Source organism: Oryza brachyantha, chromosome 5, assembly GCF_000231095.2.
Source record: "Oryza brachyantha chromosome 5, ObraRS2, whole genome shotgun sequence".
NCBI lineage: Eukaryota > Viridiplantae > Streptophyta > Magnoliopsida > Poales > Poaceae > Oryza > Oryza brachyantha.
Window position 1 is genome coordinate 19,164,379 of NC_023167.2, and position 23,158 is coordinate 19,187,536.

Genomic DNA, 23,158 nt, shown 5'->3' on the forward strand with positions numbered 1-23,158 from the left:
GAAAATATTGGTTTCAGAGGATTGGTATCGCGGAGGAACGAATCAAAATCGCTACCCAGACTGTACCAAATTGATCCTGCTGTCAGCCTGTTTGCACAATCAGGAAATGCCTTACTCTACCGTTTCATTCCGTAGAGTAAGCTTTGTTGGCGAAATCAAACTTTTAGACGTGTGTCACGAATAATCCGCCAGTAATCATAGCCCAGAAATCCTAGACGAGCGCATCGAATGCAAAATTACAGCTACAGTACATGCCCTCAAAACCAAAGGTTCCTAGTACTCTCAAGTCTCACCACACACAGTTGCACGAACAGTCACAAGGCACAGAGCAACACAAACGCAGCGCGCACACACACCGAGCCTACCTGCCACAAAACGCACGCACGCACGCGCGCAGCTGCGGTCACATTAGCAGCGTGGGGACCACGCACGCGGCGAGGCCGGCGAGGTAGACGAGCAGGTCGGCGGCGGCGGCCGGCGTGGGCGCCGAGCTGGCGCTGTCCTCGTCGTCGTCGGGCGGCGGCGGCTCGAAGGCGGAGACGTTGATGGCCAGCTTCTGGCCTTCCTCGCAGTGCTTGCCGACGCCGCAGAAGTAGTAGAGCGGGCCCGGCTGGGTGAGCTCGATGATGGTCGGCCCGTTCTGCCACCGGTTGGTGATGTTCTTCATGCTGCACTTGTCGAACTGCTCCTTGGTCGGCACCTCCACGATGTTGTACACCCCACTCCGGTACAGAAACACTGCACGGTCCAATCTTTTGGTTTATTATAGAAATAAATGGAACGATATATTTTTAAACGAATAATAATTTATAAATTAAAAATTTTATATATGTGTTCTTAATAATTTAAAACTCAAGTCTGAGAAATAAACTAAGATAAAAATTCTAAAATCAACTCTAATTTAAGATTAAAATTTTAAATTTTGTTTTACAAGCATAGATAAGGACACCCGATTCGCCACAAAAAGAAAAAAGTAACTTCAAATGTCAAGCAAGATGGAATGATCGAAAATGCTAAATCCACAATGTTCTTTTGTTCTGAATGGCTGAATTCATTATTGGAAGCTACAAATGAATGAAATGAGCTAGTATTAAGTTAAAAAACGGATTCAAAAAATATTCTCGTATATAGCACTGTTTAGGAGTTCATGAAACATGCGCATTCATCGACGAGATTCTTACTGAGCTTGTCGCCGATGCTGATGTTCCTGGTGCGAGCCCAGTCCTCGTAGTATGTCTTGTTGGGAGCCATCCGCCACCCCTTGCCGGCGCCGACGATGTGGTAAACTCCGGCGGCCGAGCCGGCGAAGAGGGAGGCCATGACGGCCGAGAGGAGCAAGAAGGCGTACTGAATCTTGCTCGCCATTGACCGGCCGAGTAGCTCCTTCCTCTCTCTGCCCCAGGCTCTCCCTATGCCAGAACCTCGCCTTCCCTTCCTGCGATGGAAGAAAAGATTGTAATGGTGCAAGGGGGAGACGCAGGGAGGGGGCAAGGTCAGCATGGGAGGAAGAGTTAAGGCAAACAATGGAGCTGGAATCCATGGCAGTTTTGTTTTGCCTATTTTTGCTCTTGGCTCTTGTCTCTCTTCCCTAATATTGGCAAGTGTGTAGGGGATCACAAGTTCGCAGCAGACATTCAGTGCAAACCCCTTGTGCTGTTGCTATCTTTGGCTGTCAATAAGGTTCAGATAAGAGGAGTCCTGGTCTGTAAACAGGTTCTCTTCTTCCTGTGAAGAATGCTTTTTTTACTTTCAGATGTCAGAGACTCCGAGCATGAAGTTCATCAGGAATAAATTCAAAAAGCAGCTCATAACGAAATTATCATGATCACCGGCACCGACGCGTAACCAGAGAATCAGCGAGGGGAACCCTCGTTGCATCATTTACACACAAATGCAAAGATATGTTGCGGGGAACAAATGCAAGATTAACCTTTTTCAAACTACAAATCCATCTTCTCTAGATTAACTCTCTCAAACTACAAAATCATATTTTTCTTTCTTCCCCTTTGTTTACCCTAACAACTGTACTAGAAAGGTATAAGTCACTGCACATCGAAACTGAGTTAATTCCCAGTGATATTGATCGAGTACGTGTCATGTAAGCCTTTTTAGCCCAAAAAACCGGTTTCAAGATATACTCGTACATATATTACATGGACCCTTGGTGCCCCTAATCTGTACAGACCCCTAAGTACATCCTTAAGATGATGGTTTGTACTGTGTCAAAACGCCATACAAACCAAATATTTTGATGGTGGCAATCGTCTCCCAGAACTGAAGATACCTTCCATACCTTGGCCGATCTCTCTGGTAGGCAGATCAAGCAAATACTCACCACCAATAGTTGGAGCTGTAGGTTGCTTTGAATGGGGTACACTGCGTGTTGCAAATGCTTTGATCGAATGAAACCCAGAGCTGAAGGATGGTCGATGCTTGAGCTATTGCTCGCTGCGCAGGTAGGCATTGACGGAAATATACAAGGGCAGGGGCAGCTAAGCATCAACACAACAGTATGGCAACCTTAGGATTCAGATCTTCCCATTCACTAAAGCTCCCATCAAACTTATTCACACAAGCTCAAGCACTTTAATGCTGCCAGTCGAGTTGGCAGCCACTACCATGTTCGACCTCCCTCGCCAGCAAACACTCGACACAAATTGCTGATTATCATCATTTGTCTCTTGTCCAGTTATTGGGTCGATTGAACCGAACTTGTGAGAAGTTATTGGCATGGGAAAGTTTTTGTAATAAGAAAATACCTGCACGCCAACACCAAATACATTAGAACCTTTTTCTACTAAAAGGCAAATATAAACACTTTAATTGCCAGAAGATATATAAAGATGTGGCATTAATTTCATATCGTTAAAGCTATCACAAATAAGAGCTCCCCACATAAAAACATGAGATGCTAAAACCTTTGAAAGAGTATAATCTGAACGTCACCATCCTAAACAATGTAACATATGCCAGAATTAAGGTGTTATGGTAAGGTCTACAGCATGAACATGGTTTATTAATAAGGTTGTGGAAAATGGCCCACAAAATGTATGACACGACTTGGGTAATCATTACAAGGAGATAAATGGTGCAAACCAGAACACCGAGTGTCAATCAGACTAGTTTAGAGTGGGGGTGCCTGGGTATAATAATTTGATTAACAAGAACTACGCCCAACTCAGTGTTTTCAACTCGATAGAGCACTCAATTAGCTTCACAGTATTGCAATTAAAATAAATGCATTAAAAATAATACTCACTTCATTGTTTTCAGAACCACAAGTTATGTATCCATCGTGAACAGATAACCCAACAAAATTCTGCATGGACAATTATCACTTATCACTGAGGTCGATTATAAATTGGTTCCTAAAATGAGATAATACAAAATCTGCTCATACCTTCTCATTGGTATGGCCACTCAACGTCATACTGCAGGCATCAGTAGATAATCCGCTGGAATTAGTCCGGTTGAGATCCCATATTTTCAAGGTGTTATCAGTTGACGCAGAGATAAGTGTTTCTGGATCCAAGAATCGTACATAGCTGACAGCTTTTCCATGCCCAGAGATAGTACACCATGGGATTCTTGTATTCCTCAGATCATAACAGTATATTTTGTAGTCAGCTGAGCCAAAAGCTAACATACGAGAGGAGTATGGGGAGAACTGTACACAGCACACGTTGGCCACATTTCTGATGGTATCAGTGCAATTTTTCTGCTAACAACAATGAAACGACTCAGATTAAAGAGGTGTCAGGAAATAAAAAATGTAGTCAGGAAGGTGGAAATAATCAACAATATCAAACTATGTAAATGTACGATAAATTAAAGATCGTTGCATCAGTAGCCAAAAATACTTAGATTTTTCAGGTATCTTCCTATGGTAGACTCATTCTTCTGACGGAAGAAAGGTTCAACTACATTGGTACGTTTCATAGCGCTGAACCAGCCCAACCTAGATTGACCAGACAATGATACCTTCAGATTTTTCAATGGGAGTGCATTGTCGAGAGAGAAAATTATGGTTTTAACATTTCCCCTATCTGAAACTCCCTGTGTCAGATTTCTTAAAGAAGAAAAACAGATCATGTATCACTTCACTGTCTATCATGCTTAACATTATGGTTATACAAATTAAGCAATCCAGAGGGTTTGACAGTTAACTATACATATTTCTGTTGAATGCAAGCAAGGTGGTGCTGCGATGCAGGAATTGTCAACCCCAGTCAAGCAGATTTTGAAAAGTCATACTTCACGTCATTTGTAGATTAAGGAAAATAGTACAACAAATTATGTACTAGTTCAACAACATGCCTGGTTAATACTCCAGACTTTCACACAGCAATCATCACTTCCACTTGCCAATTTGGTAGGATCCACCTCTGAGAAACTCACAGACCAAGCTCTTTTTCTGTGCTCTGTAAACTGCGTGAATCCTTGACCCGAGCTTGCATCCCACAACTGCATTCCACAGTAACGATCAAATCAATGGTAAAAAAAAAAGAAATACATGCAATGCATTTCATGCATCTGATGCTTATAGTATATAGATTAACACTTGCTCCTGGTTTAATCACATAAAAGAACCACAGTTCAGAGAAGGACATGTTTTCTTAGAGTAGCAAATGATAAGTGTCTGATAATTAGTACAATCATTTTTTATTTTTGCAAAGAAACAAAAAGGTGATGTGATCTAGATATATAACTTGTTAGAGCTATAATGGTTACCATAACGTTTCCGCTTTCCTTCTATGCCCTACTTTCAACATCATGGTTGTTAAGGGGGTAAGGCAAGGTAAGGTGTCCCACACACTGCCTTACCACTTTAGCGATAAGGCGTAAGGCAAGACAATGCCTTGCACAGTGCATAAAAAGGGGGCCTAGGGAGGAAAGGCAGAATGAAGTTCATGTGCAACAATAGGGGATGTAGAGGAGTGGGAGGAGAGAGGAGAGCACAATATGAGGGGAAGCAGACAAGATCACCATAGCAGAGGAGCAAGTGGAAGAACTAGATCAGCAGAGCAGAGGAAAGGATGGAAGGGAGAGGAAACAGGAGGAGATAGCCGGCTCAATTGGATTGGAGACGATGCATTTGGTGGGATCTGGCGTGATAACCCCCCACCCACACAAAAGAAGGGGGGAAATTGGCACCCCTAACAGTTCCTTCACTCAGAGGGTAGGCCATCGTGCCATTGGCCAACAAAATCTGCAGCAGAACCCTTTCTCTAGCATCGCCTTTGTCCTCTAATAAGCCCTCTGGACGCAATCGTGAAGCTTTGATAGCGCCTTGGGCATAATGCAGGTACACCGTACGTGACCTTGTAACGTGGTGCAGTGCCTTGATGTCTGCAGCGCCTTACCGCCATAGTGGCACTATATCAACGCCCTAGTGACACCTTAACAACCATGTTCAACATATTCTTTTTTTCCTTATAACATGTTCCATCAGTAAATTATATGGTAGATAATCCCCATTACCCCCTTCCTTGTCCTTTCTAAAGGGAACCCAGTAGTGATTTGAATAGATTTTTCATTTTTGCTAAGAGCATAGGCTTTCAGAAGAAGTAAACAATCTGGAGCTCACCAATTTCACCTTCAGAGCACTTGCTCCAAAAATAAACCTACATGTGCAGTTTTGCTACCTTCCGGATCAAGCAGAACAAATTATATTGTCCCCCAGAAAACTAAAACTATGAGGACATGGCGCTGCAATGCAATAGAACATTTGTTAAATACTTAGGTGATGTTCACTATATACACCAATTTGGCAGATTAACAATATCCTAGATCCAGAAATCAACGTGTCAATCCTTAAAAACGATAGCAAAATCATCAGATCATCTTTAAGTCTGAAGATATGTGTAAATCTAACTGAATCAGACAAAAAAATGTTGTTGCATGGAAGCTAGCAGAAAATGCAACAATGGAAATATGCCAACTTAACAAAAGCGCATAGATCGGTCATAAGATAAGTACCTGAACAGTGCCATCGTAGTCTGTTGATGCCAAGTAATTTTTTATATAGCTGTTCCAACAGACGCAGCTAAGCTTGGACTTGCTAGGCATTTCTATCAGTGGGTAATGAATATCAACACGATCATTTAAAAGGGCATCAAATTCAAATATTTTGATTTTCTTTGAAACCCCAGCAGCAGCAAAATATTCTTCATCCCGATCAAAACTCAGTGAACAAATCACATTTGGTGAGTTCAGTATATCTGCATTCTTGAGAATTCCCCGTACTTCAAACCTACTATACCGGGCATATTTGCACAAACCATCAAAAAAGCATCCAAGTGGGTCTGTTTGCTCATTGATAGCATTAGCATCACTATTCAGTTGGTGAAAGTTTTGACGAACCCTTAAAGCATCATTGTCTGAGCGTTTAATTATATTGGCCTCAGATGTCTCAATGGTGGACCTCATGGAGTAGTATGCATTCTCAAGCTGCTCCAAATTTCTCATGACCCGCTCCTCATATATGCTTGATCTGCACAATAATGGTGGCAAACCTGAGAATGGTGCACCTTCAGGGGCATATGCACAAGCTCCTGAGAAATCATTAGAACCTGCCAGTACATCCATGTCCTCTAAGTTAAATCCCATCCTCATTGAGTGTCTTCTCTCAACCTCTGCAATATCTGTTTCTAAGCTTGCCAGTTCAGCTGACAATTTGGCAGTGTGCATCTCTTTTTCTTCCTTCAGTTGAGAAAGGAAGCCAAGTAGCAAACCAGATTCCGTGTCCTCTTCATTTACAGCATCTGGTGTTTTATCTAACAGGGACAAATCTCGACCCTCATTTATCAAGTCGCATCCTAGAATGTCTCTGACAAAAAAGCAAAATGTCCATCAGGAACAAATCAATGTGGAAATATTATTCAAAGTCCGCAGATGGCAAAGAAAAAAAATCATCGAAGCAGGGGAGGAAAGGAAACACTAGCGAAATGATTCTGTGTTATTGTCTCGTGCAATGAACAAATAAATGATTCCATAGACTACCAGAACTTTTCCACAAACTTAGGAATTTTGTTCATTCTCAATGCCCTATATGAACAAAGCTCAACAATCAGCAAAAGGTCAGCCTTAGCAGTATATCTATGAAAAATAGAAGCAAGAAAAGGTAATACAGGTGCCACGAGCATTAAGACCCTGTTTGGGGGAGCTTCTGGCAGCTGCATTTTCTCATAAAATCTCCAGAAGTCAAAAGCTCTCCCAAATAGCACACCACTTCTGAGAATTTGGAGCTGTAGAATCTACTAAATGAACTAGAAGCAAAGAGATGGAAAACCCAGCTTTTCCATATTCTGAGAAGTTGACTTCTCACTAGACAAATGAACTGCTTAGAGTAAGAAGTGTAACTTATGAAGTTCACCAAAAATGTAACCTAATGAACATTTGACCCTATTAAGTTAAACACTAAGTATCTTCTTTGTGCTGACTGCTGAAAGAGAGATGGACATGCTCACCTTGCCTTAGGCCGAGAACAAGGATCTGGATGTAGTAACCAAAGGCAGAAACCAGCTTCTTTGGGACTTACGGAAAGAAAATGCGGAGGCAAAATCCGATGGCGCAGATCTGACATTGCAGCACAATGCACCTCCCATGTCTCGCAGCAGCAAAAGAGCTGGTCAAAACAAGGTTGTCAACTACTACCCAGGCTTAAGATAGCACCAAAAGAATTCCATGGAAACTATAAATAGTAAACCCCAATGTGATTTCTGGTAGCCATCATAATCTATTGTTTGTACATGCACATGCAAAAAGTCTATCAGTGGGACATCCTGTAGACCTGTGCTAGTTAAGACTAGACGAGATTTCACTGAATATGTTAAAAAGGATAGTAATATACCCACACGGCTTAGAAGAAAGTAATAGTATGTCATCAAACTAGAAGACTGTTGCATGGTCTCAGTCAAAATTGCATATCTCAGATTTGTACTCATACAATTATGCTACAGTAACAGATGCTCTCAGCAATTGCTAAACAGATAAAAAGAAGTGTATTCATATACTACTCATTATTGAGTAGGATAAGTAAGAAACTCTACACTACACAAATTGTCAATTTGTCGCCTAGTCAAAAGTAGAACCAATAAAAACAACACGAACTCCTTATCAAATGGCTAGAGTAAAATTGTCCACAAACTACTTCATGAGGTAATAAAATAAATAGTATTTGCAAAATGTCACTTTACTTCTGTAAAACTGTAGAGTGTTTGGAGGACTACTGCAGGATATGTCATGAAAGCAATTGGCATACCTCAAACAGAAGAACCCCAAGGCTGTAGATGTTTGATGGTAGTATGCCTTTCAACTGACTGATCTCTTCTGGACTTCTGTACCAACTTTCCTCCAGCATCCTCAATTCAAATACCGACTGTTGGTTGCCAGAATTTGACAATCGTTGAGTGTAAGGCATACTGCTGCCATAGAAATGTTCTGCGGCCTTAAAGCGTTCTCTGACAGTGCAGCTAGAATTGCCCTGCCACAAAGCACCGGGATCAACACCTTCATTTTGGTTGCCCCCTCTGTGATTAGCCCAAAAAGTATTCACCGGTCGCCTTAAAGCAATGGATCCTTGTTCACCAAGTTTTTGATATTTTATGACTGAAGCATTATCGCCATTAGATTCTTGGGACTCGATTTTAGGATCAAAGCATCTTTTTCTATTGAAAATGTCATCTTTTGCAATATCCAGTTTGCCTGGGGCTGGTAAATCTTGAGTACCATAAGAACCAATATATTTTACTTGGTTTGATGATGAAATTGTAAAGTACGACGGGCGCAAATTATGTAAAGCAAAACCCTGTGTATGAGATTTGTCTACAAGGTCAAGGATCTGATTAAATAAATGCATTTTCTCAAACTTGCTCATTGTTTGACGTGCAGGCTTAATTAGTTCCCTCAGGCTGGTTCCCTCGCACTGTGGTTCTAAAACATTTCCACCACTACCATAAAATGTACAATCCACTCTAGCCATGGAATCCTGTGGTATGTTAGGCATCTTACGAATCTTATCCATAGGGACTCTGGGCCTAGCATTAGCTTGAACTTGGATCTCCTCTCGTGTGCCTTGATATACAACACCTTTACCCTTCAACGCAGTCTTAAATGGGAAGCCCTGAACTCCAGATGAAGGTGTTGCAGCCTTACTCCTCATCTGATCAAGAATTCTAGTTGAAAAGCTGCTCACTATGAGAGCATTCTCCCTCTCCACTAGCTGCTCAGTCTGATTAGGCCGTGGAGACGGAAAAGGCTGTTGATTACCAAATGGCAAATTGAACTCGTTATTCACATTGTCCCCATGGCTTATTGTCATTTCCTTGCTAGATGCATCACTACCACGTGAGATCATATTATTGCCAAAGCTCACCGCCAAATTTTCTCTGCTGGGCATGTCACCAATCCTCAAGTTTGCAACATCGCCACGACTCGCTGCTAACTTTTCCTTGCTGGTCACATCGTTAGCTCTCCAAGCCATCCTCGTAAAATTACCCCACAGACCCCTCATAACTGTAGGCTTCTCCCCACTGCTTGTACTTCCACCAACTGAAACCTCAGGTTTCACATCAGTGCTGATGCAATTTTTCAATGTGAGCTCCTCGACCCTCTCGTCTGCATTGTTCAAACAGCTCTGGGTTACGCTGTCTGGCCTCGACTCAGAATTAGATATACCAACACTAGTCAAGCCCCTTGCACCATCCGTGCTGCTCCCAAACCCACCCGCGGAATTGAAGAAGGAGAAATGCTCCGACCAATCTATGTCCCTCGGGAGCGGCAGTGGAGTGGAGGGCATCTCAAGCGCCTCGCTGGCCACCGGCTGCTCCGCAGGCTGCCCATTCTCCTTGCTGCCTTTAATCTGCACATCACCGTCGGTGCCGCTGCCCGCACCGGCAACCTCAGCCGCCGCTGCCGCTTCCATCTCCACCACACCTACCCTACGAAAACCATGCGTCCCAGCCATCCAGCTCGCAATGAGATCACGCCTCGCCGGAGCATCCTTCACGCCCCCCGATTCAGTGGTTGGGAGACATACCTCACGGCGAACACACCCAGCCCCACCACAAGCGCCCGTCGACCATCTCAGCGCCACAAGCCCATCCGCGAGCGACGACGACCCCTCGCGCGATAGCTGTAGGGTTAGACCACGGATTAGAACTCCTCGACCCCAAACAGCGACATTCCTACCCGAAAAAAAAAAAGAAAAGAAAAAAAGGAGACCACACGTTACCGAGACGAGGCCGCGAGGACTCCGGCGCGCACCGCCTGAGACGGCGAATCCGCGGCGGGGCGGCGCTACCGCCGCGGCCGGGAATTTCCCGAAACGGAAAGGCGCTTAGGTTTTTTTTTCTCCCTCTTTCTTCCTCCTCCTCTTCTCTCCTCTCGCCTCGTCGCAGTGTGTGGTGGAAGGGAGAGGCGGCAGCAGCAGAGAGAGGGCACAGCACAGGGACGAGGAAGAAGCGAAGGAATTACTAAACAAATCGCGTAATGGGGAAACGAATTTTCTGATGCGAGGCGAGCCGGCGAGGCCTCGTTTGCTTTATCCTCTCCTCCCTCTCTCTCTTTTATTCTCTTTTTCTATCTCCTTTTCGCGGCTTCTGTTGTTTACCTCCTCCCCCCGGCCTAATCACGCTTTCGCGGTGGCCTCTTGTTTTTTGGTCAGATTACGGGAAAATTCGCCGGTTTTGTGCGGTTTTGTGGTGCTCGGGGATACCCGAGCCCGTGGCCGTTTGGTAAAGTTTACCCGACCTGAATAGTCGACGTCGCTTGATGCGTATACACGGTCACGTGTACAGTGAAGAAGAATTTGGAGGTGGTGCTGAACACATTTTTCTCTAATTGTCGCTCTGATGCAAAAGAGGTGTGCAAATTACGTTTTTATTTTTTTCTCATTTTAATATTAGATCTTATTCTCTGTTTTCTGAAATATAATTATTTCTAAGGTTAAACTTTTCCCCATTAGAATATGTGTTTATACGATGACTCGTATAGTTTCAATACCAATCAAAAGCTTGGGAATAAAAAGTAACCTTAAAAAGAAATATTTTATTGAAGTATAACACATACTTATTTTATAACGTAGGTAATAAAGCAAAGTGAGGGCAAGACAAATGATTTTGCAATTTAGATTGCATTATCCGAGAGACATGGGAGTGAAAATTCCATAAGGTGTTATACTGTTGTATTCCTTTGACATGTCACCAAAAGCTAAAAACACTGTTGTGTGGATGTGCTGCTAAAAATAGTTGGTGTGATCACGTTGGTTTCAATAATCCCCTACTTGCAGAACGCGTGGTCTCCGGCCAGAAGGGAGAAAAAAAAACATGGTGCACGGTTCCTCCTGGCCATGCAAATATATTTGTAAACTTGACCTATGGGAACAAAAGGGGATTGTAATTAGAGGTGTGTTTGGGCAAGAGAGAGAAATAAAGAGATAGAGAGAGAAAGGGAAGAAAGTGGAGCATATAAAACTGTGGTGGGAAATGAAAGATAGGTTGCCTTTCAGGACACCAATGACCAATCAGCCAACTTCTCTTGACAGCAAAATCCACAAGCAAAAAGAATTTGAAGGAGTACTTGCAAGTTGCAACCGAGTTGCTGCCAGGTGAACCCCCACTGGCCCATCTCGGACTGGTGGTTTTTCTAACTGTTACACGGGGTATTGCTTAGTTCGTTGTCTAAATTAACCTTGTCAAAATTTAACAAGTGTTATCAATTTTTTTATAACATTGATTTGTTTGGGATATAAGTCTATTAAATTTTGGTAATGTTTTTATGTTAAAAAATTCATGAAACTATTAAAATTTGATTGGAACGTGTTTTATTTATTACACACTTATACTGTATCATTCGAATGTCTAATATTTATTTATAGTAATAAGTAAAACCTCGTCATCTATGTTCTCCTACGAGTACCAGATTTTTGGAGGTTTGAAACTCGAAAGTGTAAACAAACTAAATATGTACATACTTTGTGCAGCTAAGACAACATTTATTATCTTAAAATTATCTTTTTGTCTGATATGACTTTGTTTTCCGAAAAAGAATTAAGTGCAAAAGTGTTTTGTTTACAGTGTTTTAACTTGAGAGGTGATAAACCCAAAATAACCTAGGCAAAGTTGAAATTCCAACAAGGATAAAACGGCTGAACCGATCAATCATGTTACTCTCGTTATTAAGATCCGTTCGTTCCTACATTTCGATCATTAGCATATGATGGCTCCATTTTATCGCTTATGCTTATGATTATAGGACAAAATTTAATTATAAAAGTTAAATTTAGAGTTAATTTTGGAGTTTCAATAATTATTTATATTTTAGCGTTGCTTTCAGATCTCTAAGAACACACATAAAAATTTACCTATAAATTAATTTTTAATTGTTATGGTTCCACTTATGCTTACTAAAAGCAAAATGGTGAGGCTGGATTAATTAAGCACTATTAAGTATTTCTAAGTCGTGTAGTATAGATTAAGGTTAAGGAAAAAGACTACAAAGTTCTTTAATAAATAAAGTAACGAATGAAGAACGGTGGGTGGGTAGGTAGGGATAAAATGTGAAGAATGTTAAACGATAAGTAATTGATGGAATATGTAGTCCTACTAATACTTATATTTTAAAATAAGATTTAAATGCTAGAAATATTTGTTTTTTGGGACGAAGGAGTAACCAATATAAATTTGAAATATACATTTATTTAATTATATATATAACTAGCATCGTGGCCCGCGCAGACTTCGTTATGAAATTTCTTATAATATCAAATATAGTTTCATATTATATTATAAAATATAAATATTAAAGTGATAATATAGTTTTAAACTCGGACTTAACTTAGATAAAACTTTTACATTCACGTTTTTTTCTCCTTGTCCAATTTTTATTAAAAATCTAATCCTTCCAAAAAATATCGACATTCTTTTTTATCCAAAAATCATGTTTTTTCTCCTTTTTTGATCCAGATTATAAAAAATGCAATCCTTCCAAAAAAATCCACATTCTTTTCATCCAAAAATCATGTTCTTTTTATCCAAAAAATCACGTTTTTTCTCTAAAAAAACTCCTTGTCCAATCCAGATTCTAAAAAAAATCCACATTCTTTTTTATATCCAAAAATCACGTTATTTTTTATCCAAAAATCAAGTTCTTTTTATTCTAAAAATCATGTTCTTTTTAATAAAAAAATTATGTTTTCCCCTTGTCCGATCCAGGTCAAAAAAATCCAATCCTTCCAAAAAAAAATCCACTCTCTTTTTTTATCAAAAAAGCACTTTTTTCTCCTAAAAAACATTTTTATCTCCTTGTCCGATCCATATTAAAAAAAATCCAATCCTTCCAAGAAAATCCACATTCAATTTTTATCCAAAAATAATGTTCTTTTTCTACTAAAAAATCACGTATGTTTCCTCCTTGTCCCATCCATATTAAAAAGATCCTATCTTCCCCAAAAAAAAATCCACGTTCAATTTTATCCAAAAAATCAGTTCTTTTTTCTTAAAAAAACTCCTTCTTTTTTTCTTTTTCTATGATTTATCTACACCATTATAATCTGGACCCACCATGATCTAACGGTGCATATTTTTTCTTTTTTCTCTGATTTATCTACACCGTTATAATCTGGACCTACCGTGATCTAACGGTTCATATTTTTTTTTCTTTTTCTCCGATTTATCTACACCGTTATAATCTGGACCCACCGTGATCTAATGGTTTATTTTTTTTTCTTTTTCTCCGATTAACGTGATAATTTCTAGCCCGTGAGAGTGAACATGGAGCCTTCTTTTTCTATTACTTTATGTTAAGACGGCCCTGATTGGCCAAAATGGCAGAATTCAGAAACAGCATTGGTAAAGCTACTGCACGCCTACCATACCACACCATACCAGTCTAGCGGTCTCCCGTCACGCCTCAACGCCGTCAACTGTTCATACAGCAAGCAGTAAATCAAATTTTCAGCTATCGCCGATTCGCCGTGAAACAGACCCTGGCGCGTGCCCCGTGCACGCACGCACGCGGCGAAGCCGGCAAGAGAGAGAGAGAGAACAAAAACAAACTAAATCGCGCGCGGTGCGGACGCTGGCGCTCCGGCGCGGCGCGACGTGGGGCGCTCCCGGCCACGACCCGCGCCTTTAAACTATTCCGACCCGCCACCCGCCGCGATCGATCGATCTTTGATCGCGTGCCCTTCTCCTGTGGCCAGCAGGCAGCAGCAGCAGCAGCCGCGCCCCCATATTTTATCGCTCTCCATCTCTTTCTCTTTCCCTCTCGTACTCGTAGCCTCGACGTCTCGTGCAGGTCCAGTCCAGCTACTGGTGGTCCACGCCACGGCGGTGCGCGGCGTCGCCGATCGTCCCCATCGTCCTCTCTTCCTTTCCTCTTCCCCGTTTCGCAGCAGCGTCCGTCCGTCGCTGGAACACGGTCGCCGACGCACGCAACGCAAACCGAACCCGGCGGTGAAACTGAAAGGGACGGACGGACGGACGCTGCCATTTTCTACCATGCTGCTGGCTGGTACATGTCACCTGACACCTCCCATGCTTTCGATTTCCTCCAGTTTCCGGCCACCTCTGCGTCGTAAACAAGCTGAGTCAATAATAATGGGGCGGGCATGGGTGAACCGTGAACGGAGGACCTAAGCTGCCTAGGCGAATTTTCATTCCCCGATCGATCGCGCTCTCTCGTTTCGAGAAGATAACATGTGACGATGTGAACATTCTACTGTTCTAGCTTTGGACTTTGGCTGAATATCCATGGATATGAAAATGCGGATGTCGTCATCGCCACCATCGTTTCCGCAATTCTTTAGGGTTTCCCTCTCGTGGGACGTAGAACCAGCACGAGGCCGGCCGGCCGTGCATTGACATTGCGTTTTCTCGATATCGCCGCCGTCTCGTGGATCGTCTCTGCCGCGTGATCGGCGATCGGCAACGGCGTAATGTTTCCGTCCATGGACAGATCCTAGGTCATCTCCGTACGAGAGCTAGTTGTCAGCACGGAGGGAACGTCATGTCTCGTGTCCTTCCCCTATTATAATACTGCAACCTAATGTCTGTTTATCTGTTCTAACAGTCTGATGACTGTGATGAGCCCTGAGATTACAAACAGCCATATAGCTGCTCAGTTGAGCTATCGACTGTGTTGTCTGTCCTTTTTGTTTGAACATTGTAGCCAATGGTTTCTATGAACACAAACTAGGCATTCTGTATTTTGGGGAAAAACAGTACAATGAACTTAGCATATCAATTAAATACTCGAACTTAACTAGTAGGGCAGTAGAGTGCTGTAGTATCAACTTTATGAGTGGTAACTATTTGGATTTTTTTGGAAAAAGTCAAATTACATATTTACAAACGAAAAATAATATATGAATAAAACTTTTACATACGTATTCCTACCGATTTAAAAGCCAAGATTATGTTGAGTTATGATCCAAATTCATTTGCGCTCATATAAAGGCCACTTCGCCGGAGCGAAGCAGAGGCCTGTCGCTGTAGGCTTGGATTCTAGTGTTTCACCATATATATACTTCTTGTAAGCCATCGTTCGGTATTGTAACTTCATCCCGATATAGTGAAAAAATTTGCTTGTTGACGTCTATGGTTTTTTCTCCCCTGCTTTAGGAGGGTTTTCCATGTTAAATCTCGTATCTTCTCTGATTGATGTATTGTTGTTCATCATTTATTTGCCGATCGTTTAGTGACATGTTGAAAATTAAACCTCGATGCAAAAACCCTAAAATCAACTTTAAATTCAAGGTTGAAAAATTAAATTTTGGCTTATAAGATTAAATTTAGAGTTGATTTTAAGTTTTTCATTGTAATTTATTTTACAGCTTTGGTTTTTAGATCATATAGTTTTTCTCCCGTAAAAAGTCAAACGGCATATTTACAAATAAAAAATAATTTATAAATGGTTATTTTTATATATGTGTTCCTAATGATTTTAAAGAAAAAGCTGAAAAATAATAAAAATATTAAAATCAACTTTAAATTTAAAATCAAAAAATCAAAATTTAGCAGATCCTATTTTTTAAGGATTTAATAGCCGAGACAGATTCTTTGCCTTTAATCTCACGTGCAGAGGCAATTCTGTAAATGGGCTTGGCCTATTCGATTGCAAACCAAATACGTTGGGCCAAATCTACAAGCAGGCCGGGCCATGTGCACTAACAAGCCATAACCTCCAAAACAAATATCGCCCAAAACCCAATGGAAATATCGGCACCCTCCCGGAGCGGAGCCGGAGGTTTATCCCCACCACGACCACCTCCTCTTCCGATGCGGGGAGCCTGAGCGGAGCGGAGAGCTTGCAATCCCCTCCCAAGCTCGCGGAGATGGACGCCAAGCTGCTGCTGCTCCCCTTCCCCTCCCCGCCGGCTGCTCCCCGCCACCCGCCGCCCCCCAAGTCCCTCTTCCTCGGCGCCTCCCTCCCGCTCCGCCCGCCCGCGCTGGCGCCGTCGCTGCGCCTCCTCCGGCCCCGCGCCCCGCGGCTGGCGGTGGTGGCGCAGGCCGCCGTGAAGCGCCGCAAGGAGATCCCGTTCGACAACGTCATCCAGCGCGACAAGAAGCTCAAGCTGGTGCTCAAGCTCCGCAACATCCTCGTCTCCCAGCCCGACCGCGTCATGAGCCTCCGCGACCTCGGCCGCTTCCGCCGCGACCTCGGCCTCACCCGCAAGCGCCGCCTCATCGCGCTCCTCAAGCGATTCCCGGGGGTGTTCGAGATCGTCGAGGAGGGCGTCTACTCGCTCAGATTCCGCCTCACCCCTGCCGCAGAGCGCCTCTACCTCGACGAGCTCCACCTTAAGAATGAGTCGGAGGGCCTAGCCGTCACCAAGCTCCGCAAGCTCCTCATGATGTCCCAGGAGAAACGCATCCTCATCGAGAAGATCGCTCACCTCAAGCAGGACCTCGGTCTCCCGCCCGAGTTTCGCGACACTATCTGCCTCAGGTACCCGCAGTACTTCCGCCTTGTTCAGATGGACCGAGGGCCTGGGCTGGAGCTCACTCATTGGGACCCTGAACTGGCGGTGTCGGCGGCGGAGGTTGCCGAGGAGGAGAATCGGGCGAGGGAAGCAGAAGAGAGGAATCTGATCATCGACCGGCCACTCAAGTTTAATAGGGTCAAGCTGCCTCATGGGTTGAAATTGTCACGAGGAGAGTCACGCAGGGTTGCGCGATTCAGGGAAATGCCATACATTTCACCATACGCTGACTTCTCGCATCTGCGGTCCGGGTCAGATGAGAAGGAGAAGCACGCATGTGCTGTAGTACATGAGATTCTGAGCCTGACACTTGAGAAGCGCACGCTAGTGGATCATTTAACACACTTTCGGGAGGAATTCCGGTTCTCTCAATCTCTGCGGGGAATGATAATTCGCCATCCAGACATGTTTTATGTGTCACTCAAAGGGGACAGGGACTCGGTCTTCCTCCGTGAGGCATATAAGAACTCCCAGTTGATCGAGAAGAGCAAGCTTGTGCTGCTTAAGGAGAAGATGAGGGCTCTTGTTGCAGTTCCACGCTTCCCTAGAAGGGGTGTGCCTGAAACTATTCAGGAGGCTGATGGAATCAATCGAGCTGCGCAAATGTTGAGTGAAGGAAGCGACACAGAAGATGATGATGAGGGATTGTCGGATATGGAAGACTTGATTACTGAAATTTCTGGTGGCAAATCTGATGCTGACTACCACTGGGGAGATGGTTGGGTTGGTGAGAACGATGACTCGCCACCAGACTTTGAAGATGATGATGATGACTCAAGTCTGAAAGAAGTCAAGGTGACTATGAAAACTAGTGCTAGTTCTGCGAATGGCAAGACACATGCTCCTGTATTTCCTGATGGCAAACCAAGGGAACGATGGTAAATTGGTCTATTTTTGCATTATTTGATAGAGTGCTTAACATTTTTCGTTAGTTGTTTCATCATATCTAGAAAGTTGCAAAGCCCTTTGTCCTTTGAGGTGCGCTGCTTGAATTTTGTTGCTGAGTGCGCTGCTTGAATTTTGTTGCTGAGCACATGAATAGCATATCAAAATTCTATCATACTACATGAGCACATTGGAATCATAACTAATATAGTCCTGGTGAATGATTTCGAAAATATGGGGGCTTTGATCAAGCTTGCCTGGTGATATAAATTAGGCGCCAAGCTGTAAGAACTAAGTACAAAACTACATAAATTAATTCATATTTTGCTATGTTGGTGGCAATGGGCCTTCTCTTAAGAAGAAAATAAGGTGATGTTCTTATGAAGTAAAAATAGAATACTAGTGTGAGATGATCATGAGCATGTTATAATTTGTTCTTAAACTTTTTGGGAAGCAATGCATGTACTTTCAATTGTTCGGGAATCCTCCCTTCTGGTTTGGATATTGATTACCTTGTAGCAGTCATAGTAAGTGCCACAGGGAACATTGTCATTTGCACCATTAATCGGCGCTTGTTAGAGTTGATGACAACTTTTTTTTCAAAGCATCGTATGGAGAAAAGAAATTCAAGCCACTGAATTTATCATAGAATTCCCTATCTGGACCAGGAAAAAGAAAAGATAGCTTCATACAAACTCGGAACGAATTCATATTCCCTGCAGTATTGGGCTGACATTTTAAAATGGTCATGAAAACTGAATTTGCGGGGCATTTTCTGACTTTGCAACATGTACTATGTTACCTCATCTGTCTAAATTGCCAAGTTTAAGAAGCATTCAATGTTTCATCGCCTCATTTCTTACTGTTTCAAATCAGAGCTGCATTCCCAGTCTTTGTATATTCAGAGCTGAGCTATGAGCTACTTGATGTTGTGCACTTGTGCTCCTCTGGTTTTGTTTTTATTAGTCACATGAAGGTTCAGTTTGAAACAAAGCACTCACGCTCCTTGTTTCTTCCCGATACATATTTGCGTCTTTATGTAACATTCAGAAGCTGATGCAGTGGTGCATTCTATTTCAGTTATTCAGTCTCGGGTAATGACTCCGTGCGTTCTTATTTGTTATGCTTAACATTTTTGTCTTGAAATAGAAGATGTGCTGCCTTCAATAGGCTTGATTGCACTCACTGACTGCGGGCTGTCTCGATAAGAGTTGTAAATTTCACTGGTCTGACATAAGCAAATTTCATGCCTGATGCTTGAGCTGCTGCATCAGACGCATGAATGCATGGAGCTATGCACATAACAGCGGAATTGATTTTGAAGAGGATATCTTCGGATATAACTGAGGCCCAAGCAGAGGCCGAAGGGTGCTGCCATTTTGCCTAGAGGTGCAACAGCCAGCAGGTTTCACCAGGAAGGTGAAGGCAGAGAAGTTGAGAAGGGTTTGGCTTAGGTGGTATTTAGTTGCCAAAATTTTTTGGTAAAAACATCATATCGAACGTTTGATTGGATGTCGGAAGGGGTATTGGACACGAATGAAAAAATGAATTTCATGACTAGCCTAGAAACCGCGAGACGAATCTTTTAAGCCTAATTAATCCGTCATTAGCACATGTTGGTTACTATAGCACTTAATGGCTAATTATAGACTAATTAGGCTCAAAAGATTCGTCTCAAGATTTTTTTCATAACTGTTCAATTAGTTTTTTGATTCATCTATGTTTAATACTTTATTTAGGTGTCCAAAATTTCGATATTATGTTTTTGGAAAAAAAATTTAGGAACTATAAACAATGCCTTAGTTTTGCATCGATGCTCCAGTATACTACTGCAGTTCTTGCTTGTGTAGGGTGCTCTCCCGACGAGAGATTCGGCCCATCTCGTACGTGCTCGCGCCGCAATCCCCGGAAAAGGCCCAGCTCAGTAGCAGCGGAAGGGCCCGGCCCTCCTCGATCGCCTTGTGCCGCACGCACGCGCGCGCGCGCCGCCGGATTCAGACGTCGTGGTGGTGGACGTGGACGTGGACGTGTCGCGCGGGACCGGAGACGGTACGATCACGATCGTGGGAGCCAGAGAATACAGCAGAGTTCGCCGCGTGCTGCTGCGAACAAGTCAACCGGTCAAGCACTCTGCGCTCGCGTCGCCGTGGTGCGATGCAGCATGGCTGGGTCGCCATTACCGCAGCACGACTGTAATCCCTCCGTGTTTGATCGAATTTATAAAAAGAAATTACTATCGAATACGAATTAGTATCGTTAAATCCATCATTAAATATATTTTTATGTATACTTATTGTGTGTTGAAAGTATTATCATTATGTTTTTAATAAACTGATTTGACCTGTGACGTAAAACAGAACGAGTAGAAAAAAGCGTTCGAAACAACTGCTTGGCTGGGGTACCCTTGGCATAGAAAAAACGTGACAGATAATTAGGTATGATTAATTACATATAAATTATTATAAACTTAACAAATAAATTTAATTTTATATTTGTAATAAACGTATATGTATAAAGTTTTTTATAAAAAAAATACGCTTTAGTACTAAAGTAGCTCGCTCAAACAGCGTCAAACACTGGAGAAGGAGAAGACTTCCCTAGCAATTTAAACAATAGCTTCAACGCAAAGAAAAAAGAGAAGATAAATATCAGCGAGATGAAGTTTTCTTTCTTGGCCTTTTTCAGTCCATAAAGCGATACTGCTACGCATCTATAATGGCTATGGCTATCATATTTCTCGCTGCTATGATTGTCGTAAGATGCACAAAGCGAGGAAGCTTGACTGAAGCTTCGGCTTAATTGAACGGAGGATCAGAGTGAGAAACTTCGGTGAAGAGATGCACCAAACAGCTGCACATTTTCCGGGCTGTCTGTGTGGCTCTGCAGCTATCCAGGTTGCAACTTTGCGTACACAGAAATAAACATTCTGTCGTTTCGTTTTCGTATCCAGAGAACAATGTATTTTTTTATAAAAATGTTTATAGAAAAGTTGATTTATAAAATCACATCAATTTATTTTAAAGTATAAAATAATTAATATTTAATTAATTGTGTGCTAATAATTCATCTCGTTTTGTATATTCTTTTCCTATTTTTTTCACTCGCTCTCGTACTCACATGAGATTGGTCGTTTCAGACAGTGAAATTCGATCTGAAAAAACATGTGTTTTATTAGATGAACGGAACACCGGATGACTGAGAAAAAAACAACAAAATTCAAGTGCTCAATTGGGAGGAATCAGGAACAAAAAACACACTACGGCCTTTCTTGGCTATGGGTACCTGTCGCTTTTGCATAGGCTGCTGGTGAAGGATGACGCAAGTGAATCCGTCTCTGCTTACCGGTCTACTGACGTGGCGCATAGACTCTGACCAACACTGGACGTTTTCGCTCCAACATGCTTGACCGTCTGCACGAGTGATCTGCTTTCAGCACACACCGTTTTACTAATATAGTAGTAATATAATAAAAACAAAGGCAATTACAGTAACAGTGAAACGACATCCACCACACGAATATATATTGGCTTGTATAGTTTCGCTTTTTAAGGAATAAGGAAAACACGTTTTTGTAAATGAAAAATAATTTACAGGTAAAACTTTTATATACGTGTCAATAGAGACTCAAAAGCGAAAGGTGTAAACCAAACCATAATAAAATAAACCACGAAATCAAGTTCAAAATTAAGTTCTAAAATTTAAATTTTGGCTTATAAGCAGTTGCAACTGTGAAACAATGGATCCCATTGTTTCAAATAGTTATATATATTTGTTTTATTTTTATCTTAAAAATAAGTTCTAAATAATAATAGTACATACATATGATTCATATTTCTTCGTAGCAAAGCACGGTTAGTTAGCTAATATATATACCTTTTTTCTACCTTTTGATATCATTGATTTTTATATTTATGTTTGATAATTTATATTGTTTTAAAAATATAATTATTAATTATTTCATTGTAATTTAATTTATTGATAAATAAACTTTAAATATAACTTATAATTTTACGTCTTTGCACGAAAATTTTGAATGAGCCGACCGGTTCTAAAAGTAAAAACCGTTAAGAAAAGCATAGGGAGTACTACTATATAACTCGTTAAAGCTAGTACTTACCAGTGGGAGGGTATCAGTGTATCACCACACGAGTGAGCAGCTTTTAATTAATTATCTGATCTCGTGGGTTAGTCAAGCGTGCAGCTGGAGGATGAGAGTGAACTGGAGCACTGAATCGGCACAAATGATAATCCGTCCGGTGATTCCGTCGGGTCAGTCGCTTGATCGCACACTGTTCTTGTCGGGTCAAAATTAAGCCTCATCTACTTCTGGACAGGCCACTGCATAATTGAATTTGACAACACAATCTACAATGACGCAGATCTACTGCATTCGTTTCAAATAAAACCGGGTGATGGTTTGGGTTGTTCGTATAAAAAAGTCAAATGACATATATATAAATAATAAATAATTATGAATAAAACTTTTATATGCACGTTCTTAATAATCTATGAGTCAATACTGTAAAATAAACATATCAGTGAAAAAAATTCTAAAATCAACTCAAATTTAAGATTAAAAATTTAAATTTTAACTTACAATTATAAACACGAACAAAACGATGGGTGACTATTTTTACCGTCTACATTTGTTTCCAAATAAAACTATTTCTCCATATACTTTCTCACTACAAACAATCCCAACCGTTCTTTATTTAATTTTTCATCTATATTCTATTCTCAATCGATCACTATCCTTATGTAATCATTGTCACATATTCTCTTAATCCATGTACCTAATCCTAAAAATAATATATTTTAAGATAGAGAAAGTAATCTACGGTAAACACCACTGAAGGGTTGTAGACAACTAGATGGTGGTGCCTTAATTGGGTAGGGCAGTGCCACTAGGGAATTGGGAGCATGGTCCTAGTACAAGGCAGGATATGTCACATTTCTCGCACCCTACGATTCTTTTCAGTGAAAAATGACAGGACAGTTATCACAAACTTCTTGTCAGTCAAGAAATAATGCGCAGATCCCATGCTAAATAATATAGAAATTCGCCGCGTGCACTTTGCGGGCATATGTTTGTTAATGGTTTTGAATCTAAAAGTTAAAAGCCCCTGTTCGGTTTAGATGAATTTCGTAGAAATTTCTGGAGGAACTAAACTATTTCGCTTAAAAATAGTGTAAAATTGAACAACTGAACAAATTAGTTCACATAAATTTTATGTTTCGAGAGAAACACACAGCCTGATCTTTTCACTTTCGCTTAGGCTTATAAGCCAA

The 23,158-nt window shown here is 41.7% G+C and overlaps 2 protein-coding genes across 4 annotated transcripts; one reads left to right on the forward strand and one right to left on the reverse strand.

Moving 5' to 3' along the window:
• Positions 1 to 427: 427 nt before the first annotated feature.
• On the reverse strand, positions 428 to 10,649 carry LOC102705817 (protein SUPPRESSOR OF PHYA-105 1-like). Of its 3 annotated transcripts, XM_015837620.2 has the most exons (10): positions 10,235 to 10,649; positions 10,040 to 10,135; positions 8,264 to 9,941; positions 7,470 to 7,627; positions 5,980 to 6,829; positions 4,318 to 4,464; positions 3,401 to 3,718; positions 3,260 to 3,319; positions 1,182 to 2,759; positions 428 to 738 (listed from the first exon to the last, which is right to left on the reverse strand). In XM_015837620.2, exons 3-9 carry the CDS (start codon positions 9,923 to 9,925, stop codon positions 2,568 to 2,570), a joined length of 3,387 nt encoding a protein of 1,128 aa, XP_015693106.1. In that variant the 5' UTR covers positions 9,926 to 9,941; positions 10,040 to 10,135; positions 10,235 to 10,649; the 3' UTR covers positions 428 to 738; positions 1,182 to 2,567. The 3 variants fall into 3 exon arrangements, with proteins under 3 accessions (XP_015693106.1, XP_006654813.1, XP_040379748.1); XM_006654750.3 differs by having other exon boundaries at positions 8,264 to 10,135; XM_040523814.1 differs by having other exon boundaries at positions 8,264 to 10,135; positions 10,230 to 10,649.
• Positions 10,650 to 16,219: 5,570 nt separating this feature from the next.
• On the forward strand, positions 16,220 to 17,927 carry LOC102706103 (protein WHAT'S THIS FACTOR 1 homolog, chloroplastic). Its single transcript, XM_015837220.2, has one exon. The coding sequence runs from the start codon at positions 16,337 to 16,339 to the stop codon at positions 17,864 to 17,866; it is 1,530 nt and encodes a 509-aa protein (XP_015692706.2). The 5' UTR covers positions 16,220 to 16,336; the 3' UTR covers positions 17,867 to 17,927.
• The last annotated feature ends 5,231 nt before the right edge of the window (positions 17,928 to 23,158 follow it).

Bases quoted from the DNA above. Each gene is read 5' to 3' on its own strand.
- LOC102706103 (XM_015837220.2), top strand. From the start codon at position 16,337: ATGGACGCCAAGCTGCTGCTGCTCCCCTTCCCCTCCCCGCCGGCTGCT.
- LOC102705817 (XM_006654750.3), bottom strand. From the start codon at position 9,967: ATGGCTGGGACGCATGGTTTTCGTAGGGTAGGTGTGGTGGAGATGGAA. The intron at 4,465-5,979 runs GTACTTATCTTA...TGTGGAATGCAG, and splicing joins ACTACGATGGCACTGTTCAG to TTGTGGGATGCAAGCTCGGG. The intron at 3,719-4,317 runs GCATGTTGTTGA...TGTTGTTAGCAG, and splicing joins AAGTCTGGAGTATTAACCAG to AAAAATTGCACTGATACCAT.